Raw genomic sequence first — 25,410 nt, forward strand, 5'->3', positions numbered from 1 at the left:
TTATTTATTTTATTTATTTATTTATTTATTTATTTATCTGTTCATTTATTTTATTATATTTTATTTATTTATTTATTTCGTTCATTCATTTATTTATTTATTTTATTTTATTTGTTTGTTTATTTATTTATTTATTTATTTATTTATTTTATTTATTTATTAATTAATTAATTTATTTATTTTTATTTATTTATTTATCTATTTATTTATTTATCTATTTATTTATTTTATTTATTTTTTTTATATTTTTTTTCTCATCACCAATACTCTATTCTTCTCCCAGTTGCTAACTCTATACAAGGGTCTTACCCATCCATGTATGAAATATTACTGCCACATCTGGGGAGGTTCAACTCGTTCAGCTTCTCGTCTCATCGTTTCTTTTCCTCCAACATATTGTCTTGACTCTCTCACTTCCCCTTCGCAATGCTGCATCTCGTATCATCTACTAACGTAACTTCCATGATCACTTTTCTGAACTTGCTAACTGCATGACTCTTCCCCTCGCGCTGCCTCGCTGCACAAGACCTTCTAGTAATTACTTTAACATCAATCCTTATTCTGCTCACCTTACTAATATATGAGTTAAACAGTATCCTCAAACACACACACACACACACACACACACACACACACACACACACACACACACACACACACACACACACACACACACACACACACACACACACACACACACACACACAAGAAAAAAAAACTCAATTCATTAGATGTTATTTGTTTCACTTTTACTTAATTATAGTTGATTTTATCTTGTAAAAAAAAGAAAGATTTTTCATAGACTTCAGCTTCAGAGAGAGAGAGAGAGAGAGAGAGAGAGAGAGAGAGAGAGAGAGAGAGAGAGAGAGAGAGAGAGAGAGAGAGAGAGAGAGAGAGAGAGACCATTTGTCTCTGTATGTGTGTGTGTGTGTGTGTGTGTGTGTGTGTCAAGGCCACTATTGGTGGCTTTCTCACGCTGTGCCTTTACGTCTCGTGTGAACACTTAACAACAACTTGACAATATCAGTGTCTTCCTGGAAATGCTGTGTTATCAGTGAAAAGAGACACTTGACGGTATATCATATCACGTAAATTATGAAGGCCACATATTAACCGAACTAATGATATTAGTGATCATTAGAATTAATCAATAAAATGTGTATGTATTCCAAATATCATGCGAGAGTTTGACATTCCTGCGAACGTACTACTAGTAAGATCCTCCTCACACGTGCATGGTATAGCAAGTCCGAATGCATAGGTGATTACTGTGGTATGTTCTCAGGATCGGTTACTGGCTTCAGTGTGTGTGTGATCACTGAACTGGTAGCACGTCCGACTCCTTAACGCAGCTCTTGCTCATTAGGTAAGATAGCTGTATTAATTAAGGGCACATTCTGGGATTCCCTTTTATAAAAACTATTCAGGACAACGAAAAACATAAGAAAATAATCTTAGGGCCTTTTCACACGATCCAACTATTTCATACTCGTGATTAATTGTTTGTGTCATTGCTTTACATGCAACTGCAGTTGTCACGGATAAAACTCTTAATTCAAAACAATATTTTGTCCAAATTTAAAGTAACCCACTTAGTTCAACCACAGTTGCAAAGAGTGAAAGAAATTCCAGGTCGTTCCAATCCGTATCTATCCAGAACAATTACAGGATATTAAACCAAAACAGAGAACCTAGTTCCCCACACAAAAGATTGTGGTATGCAAGATTATAACAATATAATTAGATATTAAAAGCCAAACCATGGGGAACATAATGGGGTGAAGAGGAAACAGCGAAGAAAATGAGAACCTAGTAAACAACAGAAAACTATAAGAGGCATAGCAACCTACTCATGAAAACTTGCACAGGATCCATGGTGGTTTAAAAGGGTTTTCTCCATAAATGATGACTGGTTTTCAAATTATTTGAGCTCTATATATCCCAATGACTAATTAAAAGCAAAATCACATCAGAGCTGCGTCACCAGAGCACTGCAAGCCAGGTCGAGAAGAATGATATCTCAGGAAGCTCATATGATTAAACTCTAGTTTTCTGATCATAGTAAGAGTCTGACTAGTTTTATAATATCAGTATGACATGGAAACGTAGACTTGTAAATATTCGTTGGCTGACAAAACTTACCATATATGCTACCAGCAACAACATAGGTTTCGGTGAAACCTCTTTGACAGGTCAAAAACTAGATGATATTCAGTAAATCACCTTTTACTAACGAAGAGAATGGTTATGATCTGATGAGTGCTTTAAGATCTTCAAGTTGAGAATAGACTCACAAGTTTCCAAAAGACAGAATATTCAAGGACTGGAACAATCACCATTCTTCCGCATGAATGAATATATGAAAACTTCCAGCAAGAAGGAAAGATGAATGCAGAGCGACAGAATCTCTAATGTTTGATCTTTGGACTAAAATTGAAGGTGTGGCAAGTAGGAGGGAACATAAATAGGTTTGTTGTGATCAGCCTCGGGCACCTCAGGAATGAAGAAGAGTGAGAAATAGATGAGACTTGAGGTTACATGTAAAACCGCGTATCATGTGAACATTAACAATAATAATAATAATAATAATAATAATAATAATAATAATAATAATAATAATAATAATAAAGAAGAAGAAGAAGAAGAAGAAGAAGAAGAAGAAGAAGAAGAAGAAGAAGAAGAAGAAGAAGAAGAAGAAGAAGAAGAAGAAGAAGAAGAAGAAGATTTTTTTTTTTTTTTTTTATCCGAACCACAGCTTAGCCTAGAGACATTTAAGGTCTTCTCAAGATGGGGACTCAATTGATTGATTTAAAGGGTTAATACACCGCAGCATCGTGGTCATATGGCGCCGCTGCAAAATATTCAAATTTAAAACTAAAATGGTTGCCTGAAATATTGATGATAATAACGAAACTGTCGTCGCGTAAAACATGATAAGTCACTGAAAGTGGTAATATATAAATATAGGGAATTCTTTTTTAGCTATGAATATAGTTTTGATATGTGAATTGTGTATATATTTCTTTAAAACATGAAAAGCAGTATTTCACGTACATTCAGGTTATAAATGAGAATTTTAATGAAATTTTACCTTTTCTTTTTCTTATTAATCTTTAAAACTAGATTTTTGCTGTTTTTTTTTTTTTTTCTGCTGCAACCTGTTACTCCATACTGTAAACATAATATAAGTAATTTCTTATTTGTCGTTTTATTAGTATCACAATTGCTGCTAATGACTACTAAGTGTATTTTATTTGGCGCCAGATTCCCAACTTGGGTTCGCCGTGACGAAGCGGCCATTTTCGTGTCAAATCCAGCTTTAGTCAAATGTGTCAGTAGTAATGTTCTCACTGATTTTCAACTCTTCATTATTAAATCAAACAGAAATTGCATGGTACTTTCCCGAGTTTATATTTCATTCAAAACATATTTTATTTGTCTTATATAAATAGTCAAGAGCTAAATCAATTTATTCTATATACAGTTATATTTGCATGAGAAAGATTTTTTGTTACCGGTATTTGTTTATATAAATAAGCCGTCTGCATGACCCACTCGTCGCACCCGTGATATCGGGCAGGATGATGACTGCTCATCCACCTCAGTTGCGTCTGTAGGCGAGTAGGCCCAATCCCTGCCATAACGCTGGGTATAGTCTTACCTGTAAGCAATGGGACAGTGTCATTATATCATGTAGGGAGGGAATGCAAGACTTTGAATTAACAGAGATCCTTCTTTTATTTTTATCTCCTGGAATGAGCAGGCAATAGATTGGGAGAATGATTTCTATTGATTGCAGTAAATAACTTCCATTTATTTGTTACAGAATTAATGGAGCGAACGCAAGGTAAAACGTCCAGAGAAAAGGACCGTTACACCACACGCATATCGGCTGGACCTCAACAAATAGCAAACAAAGGAAGCGATTCTTCTATACAGTCACTCCATAAAACGCAAGGACCTATAAACACTATGAACTTCCCATCTCACTCAACACCACAGTACAAGAAGGAGCAGGCACCACAGCTCAAGCCGAATCTTGTTTCAGTCACTCAGTCACCACAGCTCAAGCATCCGTGTCAAACAAGCGATGCTGACATTGGTGCTGAATTAGTGCGTCATGGGAAGTTGCTGTCACAAATTGAAGAAACCAATTCAAAGAGGAATACAGTACTGGAAGGCATCGCTGACATGGTGAATATCTGCATCCAGCAGCAAGGTACAATGAATGAAATCGCATATATGCTTAGGACAATGATAGATGTTAATGAAGTACATGATAAACTTCTTGAGGAAATGCAAAAAGAATTAAAAGGACAGAGAATGCAAATTGAAAAAGAATTTAAAGAACTGAAAAAACAACTTCTTCAAATGCATAAGGAAAATATAAATTGCCAGAAAGAACTTATCATGTTGCAGAGAGTCGCACACATGAAAACAGAATACACGAGTAATCCAAAACCAAAAGGAACGGTAACTATCACCAGTGGACATCACAAGGATGACGACGACGAGTGCGCGGGAAAGATTTTCAATTGGTAGTGATTGGGTTAAACGTATCGTACATACCGCAAAACTGTTATTATTATTATTATTGTTGTTGTTATTATTATTATTATTATTATTATTACTATTATTATTATTATTATTATTATTATTATTATTATTATTATTATTATTATTATTATTATTATTGCCACTATAATTATTTATTTTTATTACATTTTATTCAATTTTCATTTTTTCTTTGACGGAGGGATGCATTATATCTAAAGAGAAGATGAAGGTAATACGCCAACAGAAATACGACTCAGTACAAGTTAGTTGATGTGTAAATTCATTGTGTGTGTGTGTGTGTGTGTGTGTGTGTGTGTGTGTGTGTGTGTGTGTGTGTGTGTGTGTGTGTGTGTGTGTGTGTGTGTGTGTGTGTGTGTTTAACTTTAAAAGTTCTCTCTCTATCTAGAGATCTCTCTAGAGATAGTACAAAAGAACATAAGAACATAAGAAATAAGGGAAGCTGCAAGAAGCGACCAGGCTTACACGTGGCAGTCCCTGTATGAAATATACCTACGAGTACCTATTTCCATCTATTATCCCCATCCATAAACTTGTCTAATCTTCTCTTAAAGCTACACACACATGTTTACACACACACACACACACACACACACACACACACACACACACACACACACACACACACACACACACACACACACACACACACACACACTGTAGGAAAAAGTCGCTAAAGGAGTGATTCCTTCCTTTACAGTAGGTCCTTTTGTGCAGTTGGACGGCTGGAACTGGCCTGTTACAATCCTGTTCCCTTGGTTCGAAAGCTTCCTGACGAAACGATATTACAACAGTTTATGAACAGCATTGAAACATTAAATAATTTGCCAGTCACAATTACTCGTGTCCGCCATTTGTTGCTCACCTGAAAAGAGCTTAGAATTCATATGGACCGATATGTGGGAAAGCGGACACCTTACACTCGTCTCGCATCCCACCTCCACTCAACAGGACCATTGGATAAATCCTTAGCGACGAGTTAGAGGTAAAGACTCTCTCCAGCACTAAGCTATAGTGGGCTGAGCTGTGTGTGTGTGTGTGTGTGTGTGTGTGTGTGTGTGTGTGTGTGTGTATGAAAGTAATTAGAATATATGGAGGGCAAGCGTTTTAAATTTGCATTTATGTCTTGTACTTTCCGATGTTTGGTTTACTGTGGTCGCTTTGTCACTAGTGTTTAGGGGAGACCGGGGTTAGTTGGCACACTTTTTACATTCTCGGTGGTGGAAGTAAACCACAGAGAATTTTTATTTCTTAATGCTTTCATTGAAAAATGCAAACATTCATCTTATTTTTCATGAAATAAAAACATGGTTTTCTTTCCAAACTAAAACTCTGCATTACTTAGAAAAAAATAATAATAATCTAAGTGTGTCAACATGCCCCATATGAGGGGTACATTATATATAAATAGCAAATTAGATGTATGAAATTGTGAGTTTAGATACAGAATATCTGTAAAGATAAATTTCATGAAGATTCAGTTTAAACAACGAAAAAAAAAATATGTATATATATATATATATATATATATATATATATATATATATATATATATATATATATATATATATATATATATATATATATATATATATATATATATATATATATATATATATATATATATATATATATATATATATATATATATACATATTTCTTTTTTTTTACCATCTCTAAAAATACAAGATAAAAAATTTGTTAAAGCTAATTAATATATGTATCAACATACATATATGACAGAAATAATATAAATCAAATATAATATGAAAACATATAGGTAATAAATTTAATATGTTATATATAAATGGTACTCAGTCAATTTGCCCCATTTTCTTTGTGCCAACGATTTTCGTATAGATTAAGAAACCTGTTATGATCTGTTTGATTGGTAAACAATTCTTGATTCCTAAGACAAATTATGGGTAAAATGAATATTACTCATCTATAACTAGATGCATGATACAACAAATAATATAAGTGACCGAAAATTTACTTACCAGCATCAAAATTAAACTTTTCCTCACTCCAATCATATCATGAGACCTTCTAATGAGGCAGCATGTTGGTGAGTGAGGCCCCACGAGGTGATTAGCTGACGTCAGTAGCAGCACCATCAAGCGGTAAATAGTGGAATTATTCCAAGTCTGCAAACTTACCCTTGTAACCAACTTGCCCCTGTAAATCAAGGTGTCCATGTAACTAGCGTCATGATTATACAAGATAGAATAAGTATTATAACTGAAACTTATTTAGGCATGCATGTTGAACTGTAAGATAAATAAATAAATGTTCCATATATAAATGGTCTTTATACGAATTATGAGCAAATGAAGTTATGTTCCGGTGAGTGGATTTTGAATATAAACGCCCTGGTCCTGCCTGACAACGAAACACTTCATATAGTAGAACAACTTTCAATTTCATGTGATAAATGGTTTATAAATTTTACTGGGTTTACTTAATGGAAGCGTATCCCACTTATGGTCTCTAAAGAAATTATCAGTTGATTTTGTTGAAACTTGTTATGTACTTTAAATATGTACTACATAACTGAGGATGTCAAATCTGGATTCGCACTGTGCATTCGCAAAAACCTCATAGTAACTTATAAACTAATACTAATACACTGACCAGTTTGCTAAGTAATATGGGGAAACAATGCTTACATGAATTAATATATCTATTTCAAATACATTTTGCGCATGCGCATAATACAAAAAAAGAAAAAAAAAGATAAATAAATAAAGATGCGCTGTTTTCCTCTATTTCAACTGAATAAATTTTGTCTGATCCGGAGCAGGGATATAACATCAGACGTAGAGTTTAATTATGTATACAATTTATATAATTATATTAGACAGAAGTTCGTTTTATTCATAGTCTCGAGATGCAGCGAATTGAAGTTAAGCCTTTACTTGGGTGTCACCAAACGTCACTCATTTAGCAAACATATGATATTTTTTTCCTAATTTATTTTCCTAGTTTATGATTTTTAAAGCATATCATGACACAGTACACTCTCAAGTTTCGAAAGAAGACTACAATGAGCTTCCTACCGACAGGTAAGGCTTATTCAGCGTCACCATGGAAGATGCACCCCAGAATCCTAAAGGTTTAGGGAAACTCCGGTGAGGGACGTGAACCTCGGGATACTAACAAGCAAGAAACTGACTTGGGAAGACGGTGAAATCGGTACCAGCACCTCAACATCCAGACTGGCAAGTCCAATGGAAGGACACCAGCATCCACCATTAAGCTAGAAATTGGGAATGAGCGGAACGCACCAGTTACCAGGCGAAATCAACATGATGCACTGAGTCCAACACACAAAGTCGTGCCTCAGTAGCAGACAAATTAACGTCACAACCATGTTCTAACTTGGAAAAAAACAAGAGTTCGGCGCAAGAGGAGGAGGGGAGGACTAAATAAATCCATCGCAAAAAGAACACTAAGAGTTGCTGATCTCTTAATGCTCTTTTTGCTTTGTTGTTTTTGCTAAACTCTTAGTGCTTTTTTTTCTTAGTCAGCGCCCTAAGAAGTGGCAGTGCCTTCATACAAGCTGTCTTATTAATGACGAAGGTGAGGTACTCAAGTCAGGTGGCTGTCGATATAAGACCCAGGAAATGAGTTTTCTCCACACAAGAGATACTTCTATCATAGAGATGCACGTCTGGGTCAGGATGAACACCACCAAGACGGCAAAAGTGTATGGCCAATCTTCGAAGGCGAAAAACGAAATCCACTAGATGCAGTCCCTTGAGGAATCCTATGCTAATTGCAGCTTCTCAATCAATGGCATCCGCACCGCATAAAAGTGATTAAGTCATCGACATAATTATAAGCAACCACGAACTCCATCTGGAACCACATTGATGACACTGCTATGGCCACAGCAAAAAGTGTGACATTAAATATACTTTCTTGTGTCACCCAAGACGAACTTCAGACAGAAACCACTCTATCCGTAACCATAAAAAAAACGAGATAAAAACTATCATATAAAGATGGGCAACACAGACCAAACTCGAACATGATAAGTAAAATGCAGCGGCACCACGCCATTTCGTATGCTTTCTCCAAATAAAAAAAATATTCAACATGTTGATTGCGAATGTTTCATAAATTGGAGATTCTAAAGACAAAAGAGCATCAGGCATAGACTGCATTTTTCGGCAACCATATTGAACAGACGACAAGTAATTACTATCTATAAATACCACATAAGCCTGACATTTACTATCTTTTCAGCAACTTACAAATGCAAGATATTAACGAAATGAGGCGGTAGTTGGTCGCCAACTGATGATTCTTTCCAGGTTCCCCAAGAAAAGGGAACATAAGCGTTATTCGTTTAGTAGAACATCGTGAATATAATATTGGTAGACCAGAGATAAATTCTAGAAAGAAAACATGTAATCATGAATGAAAGGAGAATTCCTGAAAGAGGCAATAGCCTGAAGCCATGATTTCTTTTTATTTTAATGTATTATTTTGTTCATTTATTTCACATTTATATAATGTATGTGAGTTTAGAATACAGTGGACAATATTTTAGAAAGTCCCACTCCAACCAAAAAGATTTTTTTTAATCTTGAAAGAAAAATGTTTCAGTATCCCTTCTTTTTATTTAATTTTCATCTGTATAGTCTTTACTGTGGATTTTATCATTTATGTGACAAGTTATCTACAATGAACATGATCAAAAAAATTTCGGAAAGCCGAAAAGCACTTCTTGAAAAGAAAATACATCAGGACACCACGAAGGGGAGATGGGCGCTGATGAAGGCCTCAGTAAACCCCTCCTTGTTTTTTTTTTTTTCTTTTTACAACATATCCCATACACCCCGCTGGTCACCACAGGGACGGAGAGATGCTTATCACGGTCATCAAGCACTGATAAGTTGTCAGTGCCTGATGGAAGCTGATATGATATAGCATGGTATGCCGCCCCATGTGCCCTTGGAATAACTTGCCTGCCGCTACCTGGTGGATGGTGTTGATAACCAGTGCTCTGAACAACTAGTTCTTCGTTCAGAGCAACCCGGTAACACACGATTCACGTTCACCGCGGCCATGACATTATGGTCCTTTCAGGATATACAGGGTGTCCCATAAGTTTCTATACATAGGAAAAATTATAAGAAATTATAGAATTATAGAAAAACATTTTTATTTATATAATATGCTCTACATGACTGTCTTTGTGTTGAAAACACATTTCAATGCGTGTCCTCCACTGCTGAAGAACACGTTCAAACACATCTGGATTTATGCTTATAATGGCGTTCGTGATATCATTGTCACGGTCCCGGTTATCTTTCCATTAAGTGGGCGTTACACTGATCCAGGAAAGTTTTAAAGGTCTGGATTTTTAAAGGCTTCAAGTACCTACCCGAACTATCCGAAATCGCCAGCTATTAAACCCTCTCACATAACCCTTACCTTGGCACAGCACACCAGAAAATCACTTCAGTACCAGAGCGATCTTCGGGATAGAAAACACAATTATTCCATATAATAACAAGATATATTACTACTAATGATAACTCACAAACAAAAACTAATTATATATATGTATATGTATATATATATATATATATATATATATATATATATATATATATATATATATATATATATATATATATATATATATATATATATATATATATATATATATATATATATATATATATATATATATATATATATATATGTGTGTGTGTGTGTGTGTGTGTGTGTGCAATTAGAATAGTTAGGAGAGAGACAGGTAGCACAATTAATTAATCCAGTGACTCTGGAAATAGAAGCCGGATGGTAGAAAACTTCCGAGACTCAAGAGTGTGGTCACGAGACGTGGCATCCAGCCTTGGATTGAAAGTGATTATAGAGGAAGTAGGAGGGAACAGGAAAGGTTATTAGCCCGTGATACCTGTAGTGCGGTGAGGAAAAGATGAGCTTTAATTGTATAAATTCTTAAGACCAACAGTAGATGTCATTAGTGGATGTATTGCGCTGTATCAGTGGATGTCATTTTTTTTTTTTTTTTACAACCATTCCACACTTTCAGACTGAATGCTGAATGTATTTCTTAAAGGATCATGTGAGTAGGAGCGAGAAATACGAAAACTAATATGTCATACGTTTTCAAAGTTTGCTATGATATAATGATGTGATAATGAAATGATTTTATCTCAAGTTTATCAGTGTGTTCGTGATCGTCGTACTGGCTACACGTCCGCTCCTCTCTTCAGGCCTTGAGCAATAGGTAAAATTATGATAAAACTCGTATGTATTTATCTGAACCTACAGAGTGAGAGGTAGACAACTACATCAGCTGTTGCAGTGAGTTTTGTAACAGTTTCTAAGCCTCACTGTACAGATAACAATTATTATTAAGAAGGAAAAAAAAGTTAATTAATGTTTCCCTCAACTCCACCTCTCTTGGGACACATCGAGTATCCCGTTTTGCTTATTTTCTGTCGTCGGGGCCAAGGAAAGTATAGACGATATCATCTTTGGTTGGAAACGAAATTCTATATTTAATTCAGTGTTATAACAGAGCAGGATGTGAGCGGTCACTATTCTCACATTCCGTCCATCCCTACCTTGGTACTTTAAGATAACCTTTGTTCAGTAGCTTTCGTAATGTAGAGTGCGGTCTGATAGATCTGCTGATACCATTAGCGTGTCTACACCTGATGTCGTTTTGTTTGCCTGTTTTTTTTTTTTTTTTTCTTTTTTAATACTTTGGCGCTCATGCCCTGTCATCTGTATCTTCTGCCTTCCGTGCTGAACAGGGAAGGCAAGACACCTGTATTATCACGTGGTTAACGAAATGAGATGTGTTGCGTTGTATTGTTGCTTTCTCGACTCACTTTCACTTACAGATTTATTTATTTTATTATTTATTTAGTTATTTTATTTTATTTATTTATTTATTTATTTATTTATTTATTTTTTTTTTTTCACACCCATTCCACACTTTCAGACTGAATGCTGAGTACTTTCCTACTGTGTTTATAGTTTTTAATGGTGTTTAATTTCGATGTTGCCTATCACACCAAAGAAAAGAAAAAAAAACACCACCACAAGCTTCTTCAAGATAATTTATAAACTGAATAGTATTTTTTTTTTTCTTTTTAGAGGGTCACTGGCCAAGGGCAACAAAAAATTTATATGAAAAAAGGCCCTCTCAAATGCCAGCTCGCGCCGTCGTAAACTGGGTTTGTCCCCTGGCATTGACCCCTGGTCTAATGAAGGTAGACAGTGCATGCAACTAATCTCGGTTTTGGAAGAAGCTCTTGAATCATCCCCCTTCAAGACCAACTTGTGTTTAGCTGGCCTATGTACCTGAGCAGTGAGGACATAAAATTATAAAAAATATACAACGTTCGAACACGTACTTTTGGTTTATCTTTTAAATATAAAGATATTTTGCCAATGCATTTATGTTCTAACGTCGTATATTCTTTCAGATGTCATGACTGCTTAGTTTGGTATATAGGCTCCACGTCTCAGAACCTTAAATTAAGAATGTTTAAACATAGGAGGAAATTCAGAAACAGAGTCCCAAAGTTTATCAGTAAAAGTAATGAAAGATTGAAAATATTAGTTAACTTTTCCATTAGGGAATTGGACAGAATACTCTTGAGAAAATGAACAAAGCCTTATGTCGCGAGGCCGGGAGACGGAGGCAGGCGTGCAGTTAGTAAGATCAGAAGACTAGTTAGCGTGAAAGAGACAATAAAGGCAGTAACAGATGCAACCTTGCTGCGAAGAGAGAGAGAGAGAGAGAGAGAGAGAGAGAGAGAGAGAGAGAGAGAGAGAGAGAGAGAGAGAGAGGCTGAACACAGTCAGAGGATTTGATGAAATGCTTATCATTCCACATATTTTAAAGCCTTTGCATTAAAGAACTTTTTAAAGTCTATCATAATATATATATATATATATATATATATATATATATATATATATATATATATATATATATATATATATATATATATATATATATATATATATATATATATATATATATATATATATATATATATATATATATATATATATATATATATATATATATATATATATATATATATATATATATATATATATATATATATATACATATTATTATTATTATTATTATTATTATAACGGCTTATCATTTCTTGTCACAGCTGTTAGCGCTACAGTTTCTAGCTGTGTATTACAGGACAACCATGTGGCTGGAGATCCTGGTGGCGCTGGTAGTGGTGGGGATGACTCTGAGGTTTTGGTACACATACACGTCAGGCCACTGTACCAGCACCAGGTCCATGGCGGGCAAGACGGTCATTATCACCGGTGGCACTGCAGGTGAGGCTCTAACACACTGCTGGGCAGGAAGGTAGAGAGGAGAGATTGACCCACGGCATGATATTTTTTGTGTATGTTTTGTTACACACACACACACACACACACACACACACACACACACACACACACACACACACACACACACACACACACACACACACACCAGTTAATGACTGCGCTAACTATCACCAGGAATTGGAAAGGAGACTGCTCGTGACCTGCTCCGGCGCGGCGCCCGAGTCATCATCGCTTGCAGGAATATGGAGAAAGGACGCAAAGTGGCAGGTGAAGTAAAGGACCCCACACGCTGCGCCTTTGTGTTGATTTTAATATGTTAATAACAATGAGTAGTGAAGAGTGCAGGAAGACTGATGACTGTCGATTATTGGTACTAGTGTGTGTGTGTGTGTGTGTGTATATATATATATATATACATATATATATATATATATATATATATATATATATATATATATATATATATATATATATATATATATATATATATATATATATATATATATATATATATTCAATGGTAATAGTTAGGTACTAATTGACCACAGATGAGCTCCGGTCTGCCAGTAACGCCGGCGGGGAGGTGTTGGTGCGCCGCTTGGACACCTCCGATCTGTCCTCCGTCAGGACCTTCGCAAAGGAGGTGCTGGACACCGAGAAGGCCATCCACGTGTTGGTGAGTGTGGTGGTGGAATTTGGCACTGAACAATGAACTTTAAGGTAAGGTAGATTTATTTGAACGTGACTCAAAATCAAGACAGCTAAGATCAAGGCAGGTTAAATCTCTCCCTCATCGAACGCTTATCTACAAGTACTGTCGTCCCGGCGTAGTGAACCGTCTTGAGAGTCATAATTATGTAGGTACCGGCGTAGTGCGTTATCTTAAGATTGCTCCCTTTCCCTGTTGGATTGTTGGCGATAAGGCTGATGGAACCTGGTAGCTTCGCGTTTATTTGATGATATGGATAATAAAAAGCGTGCTCGCTTCAGAATCTAGCCCTAAATTGAGCCTCGATGGGGCCTGAGTCCTTTTTTTTTTTATTTTCTATAAATTTAGGATCACTTGTTAACGGCGGCGAACATCAAAAGAAAGTGAAACAGAGAAGGAAAGATTAACATAGGCCTATATGATAATCCAAGGTAAGAAAAGGGAAGTTGTTTACACATGTGTTTCCCCACGGGGCGGACATAATATTATATTGGTACACTATTTTCTTGTTTCCTGAATTACATTATGGACGGACAGCCGAGTGATATGAATGGAAAAGGTGAGACAGACGACTGATTATACTGTAGTGTAATCACAGAAGCGGATGACGGCAATGATGATTATCGGTAAATCTAGTTTATTTATCTCAGATATTGCCCCCCATAGACATGACCTTGTAATTTAAATCTTGAGTGTACAACAAAAGAGGACAAAAAATAATCATTGAACGCATTATGCCGCACAATGTTTAGTTACATGTGTGTATAAGATAAAACATTACAGAGCGGGCGCACAGCTACTGCGCTAGATATTCCGTTGTCTGTTGTTTCTGCTAATTTTGAAGAGGGTTGTTTCACAGGATGGCAGTTTGTTGACTTGTCTATTTGTCTACAGATCAACAACGCGGGTATTTATGGTATGGGGAAGAGACAGGTGACAGCTGACGGTCTCGAATTGACCATGGCAACCAACCACTTCGGCCACTTTCTACTGACCAACTTGCTGCTGGGTAAGTCTTTGCTTGTTGTTGCTGCTACCGTTGTTTTCTTCACTCCATCCAAAACTTAGTTGTACAACTTGATAGCGACAAGATTTATGTACTTATGTTTTGCCAGTGATGAACTAGAGCTTATTTTTGGTTTCCTGGATCATATTTATGCTCTCACTTCACACAGGACGTCTAAAGGAATCTGGAAAAAGTCGTGTCGTCAACGTGTCTTCTTTGGCACACAAGTTTGCTCCTGATTTTGACTTGAATGATTTGGCCATAAGCAACAACTACACTCCAAACAAAGCTTATGCCGCCAGTAAATTGTGCAACGTGCTATTCACCCGGGAACTGGCGGACAAGATGGCTGGCACTGGTGAGGAATAGCGAGTTACCTCTTGAAATGACTTGTGATAAACTCGCTGTTAACTAAGTAGTTTTATGTGGCCTTGGTATTGACCACTGTCTTTTGGGACTATTATTATTATGGTTTGTAACGTTTTTATTGTTGTTGTTGCTGCTGCTGTTGTTGTTGTTGTTGTTGTTGTTGTTGTTGTTGTTGTTGTTGTTGTTGTTGTTGTTGTTGTTGTTGTTGTTGTTAATGTTCTACTTCTTCTTTTCTATCATTTTCTTGTTCTAGCAAATAACGAACAATACCAAATATCTTACTTAGTTAGGTCAGTGCCTTTAATATGAAACGAATAACCCCAGACGTACTGTTCTGTGTCAGTTGGTCAGTATCTCCTCACTTGCATTTAGTACATTCATATCCTAGCTGGCTTAATTTGTAGTTTCTTATCATTTTACATTTGAACTTAATATATATATATATATATATATATATATATATATATATATATATATATATATATATATATATATATATATATATATATATATATATATATATATATATATATATATATATATATATATATATATATATATATATATATATATATATATATATATATATATATATATATATATACTTATTTTTTCTTTTTAACTTTAGTACTATTTTAAACAAATTTTCGGTTGTCTTACTTCGGCACCATATGACCGTGGTTGATGTGGCGTCAAGCAAGAAATATTCTAATTACTTCCTTTTGTTGTTACGATTGTTTTTGTTTTAACTATTGCTATTGCTGCTGCTGCTGCCCGAAAAACATATGCTTATATAAAGATTGGCCCTAATTCATACATACATAAAGCACATGTAACATGCACTCAATTGGCCATTAATAAATTTTTCAAATGTTGTTGTTGCCCTAATTCTTGTTTGTTATTGCTGTTGCTGTTGCTCTAGTAGTTGTTGGTGTCGCCATCCTGTGGTACTTCGTGGTCAAATTCAAAGCTCACTTCATTCCCTCCCGCCAGACATGACGGTCAACAGCCTACATCCAGGACTCGTGCGGACTGAAATCTTCGATTCAATGAACTTCTCTTTGTTGACTTTCTTGACGCACATTATGCTGGTCATTGCCTCCAAGGTGAGAAACCCAAGTAGCACATGTTTTGGCACAGTTTCAGGTTCTATTGACGCTGTTTACATGTCCATCAGTATCTATCTGCAATAAGTGAACAAAAGCAAATGGGAAGGGAGCGAGTTAAGTCATGTAGTGTTACAATCTCTTAGTTTTGGATGCTTTTGTTAATAAGCCTGTCTCTTCCTTCTATTTCGCACTTATCATACAGTCATTAAGTGTTAGGATTGTCTTTACTTTCTGTGCCACATTTACCTTTCACTGCGGTGCTTGGCGTGATGAGATGCTTAGTAGTTGAAATAGGACCCTTGCCCTAAGTAGATTTTGGAAAATATAATTTGGAATACAATAATAATTTTGAAGTGTTAATTCTTTATAAAATGTTTTACCTGATTGATGTCACTCGCTATTGAAGACATGGCCTGTGTCAATAACCCCTCTATCAATATTAAGTCGAATCTTTCTCAATATAACTCCCCTCATGACTTTTTGGCACCTAGCCAAAAATATCTTCAACAACTTTTCTTCTTCACCTTTTCCTCCTCTCTTTCAACCTGAATGCACCACTGCCACCTAATTTATCTCTAACGCTGAACTCTTCGTTCAAACCTATGCTAAAAAATCTACCTTTAATGATTTAGAGCTTGTTCCTCCCTCTTCTCCATCCCTCGACTATTCATGCCTCCAATTAAGATCGTTCGCAATATTTTTCATTCCCTCGTTGGTCTTTATCCCCAGAATGCTTATGGATCTCATGGGGTAACCCAATTGTTCTCCGAAACTGTGCCTTTGTGCTAGCACTTTGCCGGTTCAAACTCTCCCAGATCTGTCTTTCTTTCTTGCTGTAAGTTTGCCTATATTCAGCCTGTTCCTAAAAACAGTAACTGCTCTAATCCCTCCAACTATCGTATATTTCGTGCATCTCTTAAGTTTTTAATCAATCATAATCGACATGTCACTTCACAATCTTATATTTGATCGCCGGAATGAATTCTGTCATTGCCGGTCTACCGGTGATCTGTCTTTCCTTACCGACTCTTGGTCATCCTCTTTTAGAGATTTTGGTGAAACTTTCGCTGTTGCCTTAGATATATTAAAATCATTTCATGGAGTCTGGCACAAAGCTTTGATTTCCATATCAACTTCCTACGGCTTTTATCCTTCTCTCTGTAACTTCATTTCAAGCTTCCTCTCTGACCGGTTTATTGCTGCTGTGGTAGACGGTCACTGTTCTCCAAAGTCTACTAACAGTGGTGTTCCTCAGGGTTATGTCCTATCATCTACTCTCTTTCTATTATTCATCAATGATGTAACAAAGTTTGTCCCCTATCCACTCCTACGCTGGTGATATCACTCTACACTTTTCCACGTCTTTTCATCGAGACCCTTCTCCTCTTGCACCGAACGCTTATTCTTTCGAAGTTGATTTTTATTTGTTTGCAACAGAGGCACAACTTCGTGTGTTGAATTGGTGCACCATGTCGGTGTTCGCATGATAACTAAAGCGTTACGCTCAGCCCTTGGCAATACCTAGCTTACTGATGGACGCTGGTCTCCTATTGAACTTCAAGTCGGCAGTCCTTGATGTTGAGGTGGTGATATCGAGTTTACCGTCTTCCTGAGTCAGTTTCTTATGTGTCAGTCTCCCGCGATTCACATCCTCAGCATTTGCCTCACCTGAGTTTCCCTGAATCTTTTGCGTTCAGAGTTGCGTCTGCCATGGTGACGTTGAATGTGCCTACCTTTCCTGTATGTTTCCTATTTATTTATTTATCTCTTATTTATTTATTTATTTATTTTATGTATTTGTTTATTTATTTTATTATTATTCTATTTATTTTATTTTATTTATTTATTTATTTATTATTTTTTATTTATTTATTTATTTTTATTTTTTTTAATTTTTTTTGGTTACTGGCAATTCCTGCACGTTTCAGTCTGCGGCCCTGCAATTCATAATAAGAACTCATTACCGCATTGTGAGTTCCATGCATTATTCTTGGGACACTTGCTTATATTTTGACTTCTTCCCTGTATTTACGGATAGTTCAAAGTCTGATGCTGGAGTCAAGTATGGTGTTATCTTCCCCTCATTTTCTCGAGGCAACATCTTTCCTGGTATTACTTTTTTTTTTTTTTTCCTGCAGAACAGTTTGCCATTATGCTATCTTTAAGAATTATTTATACTCTTCCTGTTTCGTCTTCTACAATTTTTAGTGACTCTCTTAGTGCTCTTTCTACAATGGAACTATTTAGTCCTTCCCTTTCATCATTTTTTTTATCATTTCTTGAGTGGCTCTACCTTCTACAACTTAGATGGGTTTTATTGGGTCCTTCTGGCTCCGTTCCATTTCAAAACTTGTACCCCTCTGTTAGGGTGGTAGTTCTTGTCAATTGGCAGAGTAGGTGGGAGGCTTCAGTTGCCCCCACAAAGATGGGAGTGGTAACTTTTTTTGCTGTCCGTCCGTGGACTTGGCACTGGCTTGTTTCTGGTTGTGTCACACGCATCTCGCACATGGTTACCACATATCCAGGGAATCTTCGTCCCACTTACAATACACTTCCTTTGTTACGGTGAATATGAGACTTTCTGCATCTCACTGATACTAGGAAAGGGATCCTTCCCCAGAATATGAGGCCATCGTGTTTGTGGAGAAGGCTGGTCTTCTGCATAAATTACAGCTTCCCTTTTTAAATATTAATAATTTCAAATGATTTCAGATGTAATATAGTTTTACGCAGAACTTTAATCTCGCTTCAGAACCCAGAGGCAAGTTATGAAGACATATAACGAGCAACGCTGTGTCCTGGGGCCTGGGTTGTGGGGTCAGTGTCTTGGACACATAACGAATAACGTCAGGTATCTGGGTCAGTTAGGTCGGTGCCTTGGGTACGAAACGAACAGCGCCAGATGTAATACTCTGGGTCAATAGTGTCACTAGCACCTCTCACCTGAAATTAATACATTCAAATGCCTGCCATCTTAATTTGTAACACTCCACTTTTCGCTGATCAATCTATTTTTTTAAGGATTTTTACTAAGTTTTAACCCTGCCCTAATTAGCTTACTTTTATCAATATTTTTCTGTTGCTCCGAATATTTTGCAGCGGCGGCATATGACCGCGATATTGCGGTCATATGTCATATCATTATTTTTTAAGGAAGAATGTTTATTTTCGAAAAATTGTCCCCTACCAAATGCCACTGTGATCGTTTGCTCAACTAGATATAAGATTTCATTGATACGTAATATGGGCAGTTTGTTATATTCTCGAAAAGGTAAACTCTCTCTCTCTCTCTCTCTCTCTCTCTCTCTCTCTCTCTCTCTCTCTCTCTCTCTCTCTCTCTCTCTCTCTCTCTCTCTCTCTCTCTCTCTCTCTCTCTCTCTCTCTCTCAGGACGCTATCTCCGGTGCGCAGACCAACATCCATTTGGCAGTGTCAGAAGAGGTGGAGGGCGTGAGTGGCCGATACTTTGCTGACTGCAAGGTAATGTGACCCACACGGCTATATAGTTCGAAATTCAAGTTTTAAGTAAGTTATTTTTGCCACATGCAGGTCAGAATTCACATCTCACAGCATTGCTCTGGGAACTGGCATTTAAATGGGCCTATTATTTTATTAAAGTTTTGTTGCCCTTGGCCAGTGGTCCTCTTACATAAAAATTAAATAAATAAATAAATAATTTGATTTATACAGGATGCTCCCATGGATGATATGGCGCTCCGCAAGGACTTGGCCACCGGGCTGTGGGAGGCCAGCATAAAGGCTGTTGGACTGAAGAAAGACGAGATCCACTACTGACCCCCTGGCCTCTACCAGTCGCCATGCTTTGGTCGTGCTGGTCACCCATTATTACCGAGACCCCGAACTACCCACCATTCCTTTCCTAACCAGTCGCTGAATTGTCTCCTACCTTCCCTGTCTCCATTGCCTTGTATTGTTTTCTTATTTAATTTCTTCTGTCTTCCATAATCATTCTGAATACGAGCATCACTGCCAACCCTCTGACCTTCGAATACCTGGGCAATATCGATTTGACTTGATCTGTTTCATTTGTCGAGGCAATTTTGGAAATAAATCAGCCAACCTTCCGAATGTCTCTATCTGATCTTTTGGGAGTGGCAGTTGAATTGACTTAACTTTTCTTTTCTTTCTTTCTTTTTCTTTTTTCTTTTTTTTTACTTGCTACCCATTATAAAAAATGTTTAAATTGGAAAGATTTATTGGACTGGAATTTTTTTCTTCTTACCTTGAGCTAGTAAGGTCTCGCAGATCTTTCAAACAGGATTTGTTTTCTGGGTCTGCAAAAAATTGAAACGAAACATCGCGTATTTAATGTAGCTGTTACAATTAAAACAAATTTTGAGGAAGGAAAAAAAAAAACCTTCATTGATTCATATGATTTTGAATTATTAACCAATAAAGTAAAACATTTTTAGATTTATAACATAAATTGAGTGTCTGCTCTTTTGCCTAGCCATATGGTGTGTGCCTTCCTCTTTTCAGATGAAATTACTGTCCCTCTATCTTGAAAGCTTTCATCTTGGGGTCATTCATTTTCACTTTCACTATAATTCCTTTAACACACACGTTGACTTTAATGTCTAATTGCAAGAAGAAAAATACTGGGCAAGTTATGATCCTGTTGCAGAATTATCTGTCATCACATTCCCTGAATCTAAGTCACAGAAGCTATATTAGGTAACTGATTCATTTTAAGATAGATTACTTACTGGGGTACTAGTTCTCATTGGTGCATTTATTACAACTGAGTGGCGATGTAATGTAATTTATATTGTGCAATAAAATATCAAACTCTTTTTGATGTCTTCAATATATTGTGCCATTCTTCAATACCGCCCCTTCACTGTCAATAATATTGTACAATACGGAATATTGCGCAATAATATTGATCGTGTAGAGTCAGCTTTATCAGTGTGTTCGTAATCGTCGTGTTGGATATACGTCTGCCCTTAGTTTCAGGCCTTGCTCTGTAGGTAAGATTATCTTTTGTAACAGTTTCTGTATCTCACTTTATACAGATAACATTTATTAAAGTGTTAAGGCCTGTCCACACCAGGAAACATTGTTTGGAAACAGTGCAAACAGTTTGCAAACTGTTTGCAAACAGTTTGGAAATATTGTTCGCAAACTGTTTCCATACTATTTGGAAACAATTTTTCACGCTTATTTGTTTTCCATCCAGAATGGGAAACATACTGTGTGTGTGTGTGTGTGTGTGTGTGTGTGTGTGTGTGTGTGTGTGTGTGTGTGTGTGTGTGTGTGTGTGTGTGTGTAGCGGAGGTTTGAAATTGAATTAGTAGTGTTGCCAGATTGTCAGTAATTTCTGGAGATGTGACATTTTGATCTTCTGTTGGGATTTAAGAAATTAGTAATAAAATCTGAAATTTTAACTAGTGGGAGCCACATCCGTGACAGTATTTCAAAGTCAGTCGTGGACATCCGAAGAAAATTTATGAAACCTGCTCCATCTACTCTCAATCGGCAAGAAGCAAGTCGCCCGCCATAAAAGACTCTTTTTTTTCTTAAAAAAAAAAAAAAAAAAAAAAAGATGTCACCTATCTCTTTTTCTTTTCTTGTCCTTCCATGAATTTACCAAAAGTGCCAAGTCAAACATTGGGGCTGATGCAGCAACCTCTACACTCATCGCAGGCAGGACGGCAACTGAGGTCTGGACAGGAAATATTGTTTGGAAACAGTTTCCAAACTGTTTGCAAAACAGTTTGCAAACTATTTGCAAGGATTTTACAAAATGGAAACAGTTTGCAAACTGTTTGGAAACAGTTTCTCGAGAACTGTTAACAGTTTGTAAACTACAAACATTGTTTCTTGGTGTGGACAGGCCTTTAGGGATAAAGGAACCAACGGCACTTTGTAATTTCTGTCTTCCTTAACTCCATCTCTGCTATTAGTTAACCTGTCGTTTCTTACGATTCCAACTGTCTCCTATCCTACTTTTGTTAATACTCTCGAGCAGGGGAAAGACAAGGGGTTTGAGTCAATACCTTGCATTTCTTGAGTATTTCTACTTGCAAACTTGCATTTCTAAGTATTTCTAGCAGTGAATCTCTCATTCTGACCTCCTTAAGCAGGGTTAGCTCTCTCTCTCTCTCTCTCTCTCTCTCTCTCTCTCTCTCTCTCTCTCTCTCTCTCTCTCTCTCTCTCTCTCTCTCTCTCTCTCCCTCTGGATAGCTTAGCTGTCCCGATTTACCCATTTTTTTTCCTGCCATCGGAACCAAGGAACGTATAGACTTCCATCTTTGATCTCAAGTTCTGTAATATATATGGATATACTTCTCGTGCTGGCCACGGAAGACGATGTGCTTGGATTAATGATTATATTGTTTTGTGATCGACGAAATGGAATGTGGTGAGCTGTCATATTGTCGTCTTGCATTCTTTTCGTGACAGAAGGTTAAAATCTTTACAATTAGTCTTAACTTACGAACTGAGTGTTGACTTCTTCCTACTGCGCCCATGATACTTAATTTTGGTCTCAATGTAGATTAACTATTACACTGAAAACACCAACACTCAATTTCTCCAAAATGAGATGTAAGTTGCACAGCATCTTGTTATGGTCTTTTTGCAAGTTGATCATGCATTCATGATGGACATCATGCTCTGCTAACAGCTTATTCACACCGAATAGTTTTCCTGTGTGAGCGATATTTTCCTAGTACTGTTTCCGAAGCTGGATAATTAACATACCTCTTTGATAAAGTAATGAGCAGAAATCCAAATCATTAAGGCTGAATCAGCCAAAGTGCAGAATGCTTAGCACCTACAGTACTTTCCTTCATACACACACACACACACACACACACACACACACACACACACACACACACACACACACACACACACTGTTTCTCTGAAAAATATGAGTCTGGTACTATTAAACGTTTCTGGGCCTTATCTCAACAAAAGTTATTACGGTATTTAAAGCTATTTTCGTAAGCAGATTATAGTTTAACAAAGATTCTGAAACATCAATAAAAAAAGGATATATATATATATATATATATATATATATATATATATATATATATATATATATATATATATATATATATATATATATATATATATATATATATATATATATATATATATATATATATATATATATATATATATATATATATATATATATATATATATATATATATATATATATATATATATATATATATATATATATATATATATATATATATATATATAAAATACAGTCATAACAATGATGACATTAATGACAAAAGCTCAGCAAACCAAACTAATCAAAGTATACGTGATAAAATAGTTAAAGAAATGCAAGATATACGTGATAATAAGCACAATACCACGGTCACCAACCTTCCCCAGACAATTACAGAATGCTGTAACATGTCAAAATTATTCAAGCTTTAATTTTATCAGTCAACAGAGGCAAGGCTCCGTGACGTGGCTTAAACAATAGGCTCACATTCCTTAAGTTGATTGGTGTTTCAAGTCGTTTAAAAAAGCTGTGTTTTACAGCTAAAAGATTAATTTCGCTCTAAATATTTGAAAACTTAGTAAGGAATGAAGCTCTCACCATTTTTAAGCAGTAATGAACGAAGCTGTCAATATTTTAAAGGTAATGACAGAACGCTAACTTGAAAAGCCTAATCATTAAAAGTGCTATCAAGAAATACTGTAATTTTCAGGAAAATAAACATTTGTTATTGGCATATAGAACATTATTTGTTTATTAAGCTTTGATTCAATATTTTTTACAAAATATGCAAAAGCCTTACATTAAACATACAAACTTTCACTGCAGCAGCTAGGACATGAGTACACCCTATAAGTAATGTCGACAGCAATTCTAATTCATGTTCTTGAGCTTAATATACAGTATCCCATAATACTGTAGATCAATATATCAATAGTAAGTAAAGAACAAAATATTGGAAGACCATAAAACAATGCCAGAAGGAAAATACATAGTAAATAAGAGGGGAGTGTTAGAGAATTGATTACAAGTCTCGATGAATAATGTTGTCTTGGTTTTTTCGACTAATGCTGTAAATTAATTTCTTACTAGTGTATGTATTAGTTTTGAAAGTATTGAACAAAACTGCTCCAAGCTCAGAGAATAATTCAAGAAATAAACATAATAATCATGAATGAAATAATTAATGAAAGAGATAATAGCCTGATTTTTTGGTTTAATGTTTTATCTTTATTTATTCATTTGTTTATTTTTGAAGATTATTTGATTTTTACAGTTGTCAATTTAGAATATAGTGCACGAAATTCCAGAAAGCCCCAGTCCCCAGACACACACACACACAAAAGTAAAATATTAAAGAATATTTTTAATTATATATATATATATATATATATATATATATATATATATATATATATATATATATATATATATATATATATATATATATATATATATATATATAATTTGGCTCTCCAAAGCTCAGTTTATCACCCTAAGTCAGTCGTTTGTTCGCCAAAGCTATTGACCAAACGAAGTTTACTGTTGTACATGTCCTCTGTCAGTAGCCATTAAACTGGCGCCACTATCAATGATTGGGTTACGGTGACAGATGTGCCTGAATAATCTACCAATTTTGGGTTGGAAGTAGTTAAGACATAGCCTATGTCACTCACATCCCCCCCATCACCCCACCCTCCCCGATCAAGGTAGACCCTCCTAACAAATTCCATGACAATTATTTCTTAAATATATGCTATGTTAACTTTCGTTCACGATTCATAATGTCAGTGAATTGATGAAACCTACCTGAAATGTTCATTCTTTGGAGACCTCTGTATCATAGAAAATTCGACCACACACTGAAGGAATCGATAGGTTGATGGGGTTCAATTCTAAGCTGACAATGAATGCTCCACTCATATCTCTCCCCACCATCCATAAATGTTTGGCGCCACCATCAAACATGGGTTACGGTTTACCTGGCGGTGACAGATTTCCCTGAATAATCTAACGGTTTTGGATTGGAAAGTTAAAACAGAGCCTGTTATTTTCCCGATCATGGGGGACCCACCTACCAAATTTCATAACAATCAGTTCATAAATGTATGTTATATTAACTTCTGTCCACGATTCATAATATCGCTGAATTGATGAAACCTGCCAGAAAGATTAATTAATTCGAGACCTTTGTATCACAGAAAATTCGACCACATACTGAAGGAATTGGTAGGTTGATGGGATTCAACTCTAAGCTAACCATG

At 36.0% G+C, this 25,410-nt stretch overlaps 1 protein-coding gene across 2 annotated transcripts; it reads left to right on the forward strand.

The window, feature by feature from the left end:
• Positions 1–1,255: 1,255 nt before the first annotated feature.
• On the forward strand, positions 1,256–20,966 carry LOC135101217 (retinol dehydrogenase 12-like). 2 transcript variants are annotated; one of them, XM_064004839.1, is made up of 9 exons: positions 1,256–1,366; positions 12,800–12,942; positions 13,135–13,227; positions 13,509–13,636; positions 14,564–14,678; positions 14,845–15,033; positions 16,038–16,150; positions 19,543–19,632; positions 19,843–20,966. In XM_064004839.1, exons 2-9 carry the CDS (start codon positions 12,807–12,809, stop codon positions 19,945–19,947), a joined length of 969 nt encoding a protein of 322 aa, XP_063860909.1. In that variant the 5' UTR covers positions 1,256–1,366; positions 12,800–12,806; the 3' UTR covers positions 19,948–20,966. The 2 variants fall into 2 exon arrangements, with proteins under 2 accessions (XP_063860909.1, XP_063860908.1); XM_064004838.1 differs by lacking the exon at positions 1,256–1,366 and adding an exon at positions 10,773–10,846.
• The last annotated feature ends 4,444 nt before the right edge of the window (positions 20,967–25,410 follow it).

This window comes from Scylla paramamosain, chromosome 6 (genome assembly GCF_035594125.1).
Source record: "Scylla paramamosain isolate STU-SP2022 chromosome 6, ASM3559412v1, whole genome shotgun sequence".
Taxonomy (NCBI): Eukaryota; Metazoa; Arthropoda; class Malacostraca; order Decapoda; family Portunidae; genus Scylla; species Scylla paramamosain.